The 8,705-nt window shown below is 42.6% G+C and overlaps 1 protein-coding gene across 1 annotated transcript; it reads left to right on the top strand.

Moving 5' to 3' along the window:
* Positions 1–1,517: 1,517 nt before the first annotated feature.
* Positions 1,518–8,057, top strand: LOC112214787 (ubiquitin thioesterase OTUB1-like). Its single transcript, XM_042298404.1, is given in 8 exon segments — positions 1,518–1,647; positions 2,257–2,324; positions 2,703–2,801; positions 4,628–4,634; positions 4,637–4,745; positions 4,852–4,936; positions 5,060–5,254; positions 7,488–8,057. Coding segments are annotated over 8 exon segments (807 nt in total). The 5' UTR covers positions 1,518–1,601; the 3' UTR covers positions 7,686–8,057.
* Positions 8,058–8,705: the final 648 nt, after the last annotated feature.

The raw sequence follows: 8,705 nt of genomic DNA, 5'->3' as shown, positions 1-8,705 counted from the left end.
CTTTTTCCACATTTTGTTACGTTACAGCATTATTCAAAAACATATTAAATTCCCCCCCTTCCCAATCTACACACAATACCTGATAATGACAAAGCAAACACCAGTGTTGCAAATGTGTAAAAAGAAACAAACATCTAATTTACAAAGGTATTCAGGCCCTTTACTCAGGACTTTTTGAAGCACATTTGGCAGCGATTACAGCCTTGAGTCTGTAACTTGTATTTGGAGAGTTTTTCTCATTCTTCTCTGCAGCTCCTTAAGCTCTGTCAGGTTGGATGGGGAGCGTCAGAGACTTGTCCCGAAGCCACTCCTGCGTTGTCTAAGCTGTGTGCTTAGGGTTGTTGTCCTGTTGGAAGGTGAACCTTCGCTCCAGTCTGAGGTCCTGAGCGCTCTGGAGCAGGTTTTCATCAAGGCTCTCTCTGTACTTTGCTCTGTTCATCTTCCCCTCAATCCTGACTAGTCTCCTCATCCCTGCCTCTAAAAAAAACATCCCCACAGCAAGATGCTGCCACCACCATGCATCACTGTAAGGATGGTGCCAGGTTTTCTTCAGATGTGACACTTGGCATTAAGGCCAAATAGTTCAATCTTGCTTTCATCAGACCAGAGACTTGCTTATCGTGGTCTGAGAGTCCTTTAGGTGCCTTTTGTCAAACTCCAAGTGGGCTGTCATGTGCTTTTTACTGAGGAGTGGCTTTCGTCTGGCCACTCTACCATAAAGGCCTGATTGGTGGAGTGCTGCAGAGATGGTTGTCCTTCTGGAAGGTTCTCCCATCTCCACAGAGGTATTCTGGAACTCTGTCAGAGTGACCATTGGTTCTTGGTTACCTCCCTGACCAATGCCCTTCTCTCCCAATTGCTCAGTTTGGCTGGGCAGCCAGCACTAGGAAGAGTCTTGGTGGTTCCAAAGTTCTTCCATTTAAGAATGATGGAGGCCGAATCCATTTTAGAATAAGACTGTAACGTAACAAAATGTGGAAAAAGACAAGGGTTCTGAATACTTTCCGAATGCACTGTGTAATCCATTTGCACATGAGCTGACCCAAGTGTTTGAGAACGAGGGCCTACAATCAAACTAGGGTAGCCTTGTGGTTCAGGAAGTTGGTTTAGTAACCGAAAAGTCACTGGTCCAAAAGCTGACTAAGTGAAAAATCTGTGACGTTCCCTTGAGAAAGATACTTAACTCTAATTTGTCTTGTAAATTGGTCTGATAAATGACAAAAAAAAATATTACAAATATTATATAAAATTTGAAAAGTTTTAAATCTGCACACATTAGTTGCACGTAAATAATAGATAGTTATTTGAGCCAGGAAACTGATGACCCGTTCTAAATATGTGTTATATCTGTATTTACGTGCATTTGTCAGAGAAAATCACTAGTTGCTGGCACAGGGGGTGTATTCCCCGGGAACCAAACAGAACGAAACGGGGCGGGAACTACCTGAATTTGTCCAATAGAAACTATAGCTTTCCGTCTGTTTGGAATAATGATTACATGATTTACATATAGGTATAGATTGCATCCCTGGACTACTAGTGTAACCCGGAAGTTTAGAATGAGGTCAGAGAGACGAAGGAAATAGAATTCTACAGCTAAAATGGCGGACGAACAGCAGCAGGAAATAACACAGGGAGAGATGGAGGGTGAGTGACACAACATCAAAACGAAAGATATCTAACCGGCTTCGGCTATTAATGCGTTATTTTTTTATGGAGGTGTAATGTGGCAGTTAGGTAATCTAGTGATGGCAGTTGAGGGACAAGCTGCTGTTATGAATATGAGAAGGGAATGGGGGAGGCCATAGCATTCAAGTCACACACACAAAGAAACGCATTTTGACCTAGCTATATTTTTAGGGAGGATGGAGTAAACACCATTGTTTTTTATGCGACCTAATGAAGGCTCTCACTCAGTATATTTTTGCCGACTTTCAATTGGTTGTCAAATGTTTGACGCCATAACTGAAATTGGATAGTTAGCTGGCTAGCACGAACGTTCGCAAGCTTAGTTAGTGAATCAATTCTAATTGTTCCAAAAATATGGTCAGACGCTGACCACATCGTTGCTCTTGCACCCCACGTGAACCAGCTTCAATACTTATATTTATCAATAGACTGATATGCGATTACAGAATTTGCTTAAACTACATGCCTACTGTCATCAATCTCATTTTGTGGTACAAATTACAGAACCAGAACTGGCCTTTTTAAAATGTTTACAAACTTCTATGGTGTTGTTTTTTTCTTCTCTAGCGGGAGGAGTAAACTGCCTCGCTTATGATGAGGCTATTATGGCTCAGCAGGATCGAATCCAGCAGGAGGTGAGAGATTTTATACTTGAATAAACATTGATAATGTGCAGGCTGTTTTTTAATTAGACTGACATAAGTCTGATGTGGAAAAGGTTGAACTGCATGCCTTTGCATCACGTGTTTTGGATCACCCAGGCTGTTTAGACAGGCAGCTCAATTCTGATATTTTTTTCTCCCACTAATTGGGCATTTGACCAATCACATTAGATCTTTCCCATCAGATCTTTTTCAGAGCTGATCTGATTGGTCAAAACACCAATTAGTGGGGGAAAAATATTAACTTTGGACTGCCTGTCTAAATGAAGACCCTGTTTTTATATTGGTTTGTATAAATCTGAGTACAAATGTCTGTGCCTTAACAGTCTGCCTGTCTGTTTGACTGTCTAGATCGCAACTAGCATCCCTTTAGTGTCAGACAGACAGGAACTATCAGTGTTGCAGAGAGAGTATGCCGTGGAAGACACCATTTATCAGCTCAAGATCAAGGTAAGTAAACCACAAGAATCTTGTATTACACGATTTGAATCTGAATGACTTTATACAGGTCCTCTGCAATGTTCCCTCAACTTTTTTGGCACTGAGCAAATTTCCAGTCTGCTGAGTGCAAACGTGAACATTGAAAATACTGTGCAACTTCCAGCGCGTGTTTACTGTGAACACCGAGGCTGTACTCGCTTTAAGTTAGTTTTAACAGTGGCCAAGTAGGCTACTGTGGCTGTTTGATCATAATGTAGGCCTACCAGAGTGGTCTACCATAAGAAACAATGGAGAAAATGCATCCCATAACATTTTAACATGGAAATAGCTGTTCCATCATTCAGCCTACAGTAGCAGACAATGTATGGTGTTCAATGCCTACAGTCAAATCACATTTTATTGGTCACATACGTGTTTAGCAGATGTTATTGCAGGTGTAGCGAAAGGCTTGTGTTTCTAGCTCTGACAGTGCCGTAATATCTGACAATTTCACAATACTTACAAATCTAAGTAAAGTAAAGGAATGGAATTAGGAATATATAAATATTTGGATGAGCAATGTCAGTGGCATAGACTAAGATGCAGTAGAATAGAATCCATTATATACATATGAGATGAGTAATGCAAAATATGTAAACATTATAAAAGTGACTACTTTTCCATTATTAAAGTGGCCAGAGATTTATAGTCAATGTTTATAGGGCAGCAGTCTCTAATGTGCTAGTGATGGCTATTTAACAGTCTGATGGGCTTGCGAGATGTTTTTAAGTCTCCTTTTCAGTCCATGAGACCTTTTTGAAGAAGAAAAAACATGATGGGTTTGACATTAACCTGTTTATCCACCGGTACTTCAGACAAGGATGTGACTGAAAATGTTTGATGCAAGAGACCACTTTACAGAAATACATTATTCCCATACCATTATTACAGAGAATCAGACATGCTACCCTCTGCCTATTGGCTACTTAGCTTATTCATCCTGTCTCAAAATACAACACTGCCCCTTTAAGAAGAAAAAATAAGCTCTTTACATGACTAGCTTTTCAAAGAAGTCTAGAAATGTACACAATTTCTGCTCTTGTTGGAAGCAATCACTCCCCTAATGCTGACTACAAATTATCTATAACTGGACTTAAAACTCAATAACTAGCAAAGGATATGATCAAAATGTGCACATGTGGCTACATGCAGCTTTTGCTTTGATCTCTAAACAAGCGCATCTACTCATGACCGATCATGCTGTAAACACTCCAGTTCTAAGTAAATGGCACAGATCCATATATGGCAATGGTCTATTTGCATATGGGCCTACTGGAGCTTTGATTGGTTATGCCGCGCTGTTCTCCGTATGGGTTGTGTTGTGCGCAGTAGAATCCTATTCTGATGCGCTCTGAATACAACAAAATATCTTGCAAAGTTCGTTTTGTTTCGGAATGTTGCATTGCAAGTGGCTAATATTGCGTTGATTCAATCACAATTGGGGAAACGTTGATAGTGTTAACTAACGAGGAAAACTCTAGAAAGTTGTGTGAAGTTCAGTCTCGTGCTTCTCTCCATGGGATGAAATGTATTTTGCGCTCTGTGTGGCAGGGAACATTGCTTCTCTGTAGCTCAGTGGGTAGAGCAAGGTGCTTGCAACGCCAGGATAGTGGGTTTGATTCCCGGGACCACCCATATGTAAAATGCATGCACGCATGACTAGTGTCTGCTAAATGGCTTATTATAATATTACTGGTTTAACGCTAAAGATCCTTATGACCACATCTAATGAAGGTTCGAAATAGTCACATTACGATTGTATTTACTGTGTATACTCTGTCCTTGTCCCCCCTTAGGATTTACACAAAAATACTCGTATATCCGCAAGACGCGGCCAGATGGGAACTGTTTCTACAGAGCTTTTGGCTTTTCACATCTCGAATCACTGCTAGAAGACAGCAAAGAGCTGCAGAGGTAACGTAGCACTTCCATAGTGCATCTAGACAGATGGATGTCATCTAGTTAGTGTTGCTGCATTAATTGCTACTGAATACCGATGATGCAATGTATGTCGCTGTAGGTTCAAAGCAGTGGCAGCAAAGAGCAAACTGGACCTGGTCAACCAGGGTTTTACAGAGTTCACCATCGAAGACTTCCACAATACTGTGAGTTGCTGTTCTATTATTACACACACACATTACACATATACTGAACATGTTAACAGCTGTTAGTGACATCACATAAAATCATCACTTAACTGACCATATTATTGTTAATTCTTCCCCTAGTTCATGGACCTGTTGGAGCTGTGTGAGAAGCAGCCGGGCCTCCGTGAGCTGCTGGGCTCCTTCAGAGACCAGAGCGTGTCAGACTACATCGTGGTGTACCTGCGGCTGCTCACCTCAGGCTACCTGCAGAGGGAGCACGGCTTCTTCCAGCACTTCATCGAGGGTGGACGCTCCGTCAAGGAGTTCTGCCAGCAGGTGGGTTCCAATTGGGTCGTGTTCAGTAGGTATGAAGCGGATGAAAACACTCTGAAACAGGGTGAAACTATCTCTACTCGCCCAAAAAGAAACACTTGTTATTCTTGTGTAATTTTTTTGTTAGTGTGTTTTAATAAACACAATGCTAGATTGATGATTTGTTTACATATGGCTTGAATTTTGTCTGGTTGTCAAATCAAATCAAATTTATTTATATAGTCCTTCGTACATCAGCTGATATCTCAAAGTGCTGTACAGAAACCCAGCCTAAAACCCCAAACAGCAAGCAATGCAGGTGTAGAAGCACGGTGGCTAGGAAAAACTCCCTAGAAAGGCCAAAACCTAGGAAGAAACCTAGAGAGGAACCAGGATATGTGGGGTGGCCAGTCCTCTTCTGGCTGTGCCGGGTGGAGATTATAACAGAACATGGCCAAGATGTTCAAATGTTCATAAATGACCAGCATGGTCGAATAATAATAAGGCAGAACAGTTGAAACTGGAGCAGCAGCACGGCCAGGTGGACTGGGGACAGCAAGGAGTCATCATGTCAGGTAGTCCTGAGGCATGGTCCTAGGGCTCAGGTCCTCTGAGAGAGAGAATTGGAGAGAGCACACTTAAATTCACACAGGACACCGAATAGGACAGGAGAAGTACTCCAGATATAACAAACTGACCCTAGCCCCCCGACACAAACTACTGCAGCATAAATACTGGAGGCTGAGACAGGAGGGGTCTGGAGACACTGTGGCCCCATCCGAGGACACCCCCGTACAGGGCCAAACAGGAAGGATATAACCCCACCCACTTTGCCAAAGCACAGCCCCCACACCACTACAGGGATATCTTCAACCACCAACTTACCATCCTGAGACAAGGCTGAGTATAGCCCACAAAGATCTCCGCCACGGCACAACCCAAGGGGGGGTGCCAACCCAGACAGGATGACCACATCAGTGAATCAACCCACTCAGGTGACGCACCCCCTCCAGGGACGGTATGAGAGAGCCCCAGTAAGCCAGTGACTCAGCCCCTGTAATAAGGTTAGAGGCAGAGAATCCCAGTGGAAAGAGGGGAACCCGGCCAGGCAGAGACAGCAAGGGCGGTTCGTTGCTCCAGAGCCTTTCCGTTCACCTTCCCACTCCTGGGCCAGACTACACTCAATCATATCACCCACTGAAGAGATGAGTCTTCAGTAAGGACTTAAAGGTTGAGACCGAGTTTGCGTCTCTGACATGGGTAGGCAGACCGTTCCATAAAAATGGAGCTCTATAGGAGAAAGCCCTGCCTCCAGCTGTTTGCTTAGAAATTCTAGGGACAACTAGGAGGCCTGCGTCTTGTGACCGTAGCGTACGTGTAGGTATGTGCGGCAGGACCAAATCAGAGATATGGGTAGGAGCAAGGCCATGTAATGCTTTGTAGGTTAGCAGTAAAACCTTGAAATCAGCCCTTGCTTTGACAGGAAGCCAGTGTAGGGAGGCTAGCACTGGAGTAATATGATCAAATTTTTTGGTTCTAGTCAGGATTCTAGCAGCTGTATTTTGCACTAACTGAAGTTTATTTAGTGCTTTATCCGGGTAGCCGGAAAGTAGAGCATTGCAGTAGTCTAACCTAGAAGTGACAAAAGCATGAATTAATTTTTCTGCATTTTTGGACAAAGTTTCTGATTTTTGCGACGTTACGTAGATGGAGAAAAGCTGTCCTTGAAATGGTATTGATATGTTCTTCAAAAGAGAGATCAGGGTCCAGAGTAACGCATAGGTCCTTCAGTTTTATTTGAGACGACTATACAACCATTAAGATTAATTGTCAGATTCAACAGAAGATCTCTTTGTTTCTTGGGACCTAGAACAAGCATCTCTGTTTTGTCTGAGTTTAAAAGTAGAACGTTTGAGGCCATCCACTTCCTTGTGTCTGAAACACAGGCTTCTAGCGAGGGCAATTTTGGGGCTTCAACATGTTTCATTGAAATGTACAGCTGTGTCATCTGCATAGCAGTGAAAGTTGACATTATGTTTTCGAATGACATCCCCAAGAGGTAAAATATATAGTGAAAACAATAGTGGTCCTAAAACGGAACCTTGGTTGTGTGCAATGAGTCAGAACTAGTGTTCCTACATGGTCCTCTTGGGTATGCAGCATGCACATTCCAATGTCTTCATTACTTTTTCTGTCTTGCGTAACAGCGATAACAAGTCAAAACACTTCAATTGTCGTCTGTGTTTCTCTTGTCCAGGAGGTGGAGCCCATGTCTAAAGAAAGTGACCATATCCACATCATTGCCTTGGCCCAGGCCTTGAACGTGTCCATCCTAGTAGAGTACATGGACCGGGGTGAGGGAGGCTCTGTCAACCACCACGTCTTCCCTGAAGGCAGCGAGCCTCGTGTCTTCCTCCTCTATAGACCCGGCCACTACGACATCTTGTACAAATAACAATCTGCTGTTTTAGAGATTCCCCCCCCCCCTGTTTTCCACTGCTGTAGTGGCAGTGGAGAAATACTTCAACTGCCACGTTGATGCATAAGTGTGTACGAAGGTTACACTATTGTATCTGAGAGAGAAAAAACTATCACATTATACAGCCCTCTTCTCCCGCCCCTTCACTCCTGTTTCCCCTCATCACAGAAAAGTGAATTAATAAAAAAAGATTTTCAAAAAATAGCAGTGAATCCAGGAGTATAGAGTTGTACAGTTTTTTTTTGTTTTTTTTGGTGGTTGTAAATGTTATCAACTTGCTTTTTTTGTTGGATTATTTTCCTTTGGTCCACTGCGTTTCATGAGTTTTATTAAAGGGATTACATCTTATTTGACTTGTATGTTAATGTATTTGTCACTCGTCTGGTATTGTCACATTTCAGCGGGCATAGCAGCAATCTGAAATGTAGTATTTGAATAACTTCCGTGTCTATGTAATGTCCTTATCTCTCTGTGCGTGTGTCACACAGTAGCAGTCAAGTTTGGACACACATACCAAGTTTTATTTTTAATTGTTTTACTATTTTCTACATTGTAGAATTTAATAGTGAAGACAACTATTAAATAACACGTATGGGAATCATGTAGTAACAGTGTTACACAAATCAATATATTTTTCTATTTTAGATACTTCAAAGTAGCCACCCTTTGCCTTGACAGCTTGGCACATTCTTGGAATTCTCTCACCTCAGGCTACTTCCTGAGTGGCGCAGGGGTCTAAGGAACTGCATCTCAGTGCAAGAGGTGTCGCTACAGTCCCTGGTTCGAATCCAGGCTGTATCACATCCGGCTGTGATTGGGAGTCCCATAGGGTGGTGCACAATTAGCCCAGCGTCGTACGGGTTTGGCCGGTGGTAGGCCGTCATTGTAAAGAATGTTATTAACAGACCTGCCTAGTTAATTTTTTTATTTAAAATGAGGTAGTCACCTGGACTGCATTTCAATTAACAGGTGCCTCGTTAATTTGTGGAATTCCTT

This window comes from Oncorhynchus tshawytscha, linkage group LG15, assembly GCF_018296145.1.
Source record: "Oncorhynchus tshawytscha isolate Ot180627B linkage group LG15, Otsh_v2.0, whole genome shotgun sequence".
Classification (NCBI taxonomy): Eukaryota; Metazoa; Chordata; class Actinopteri; order Salmoniformes; family Salmonidae; genus Oncorhynchus; species Oncorhynchus tshawytscha.
The sequence above is the reverse complement of the archived record's forward strand: the minus strand, read 5'-3'. Positions and strand labels throughout refer to the sequence as shown.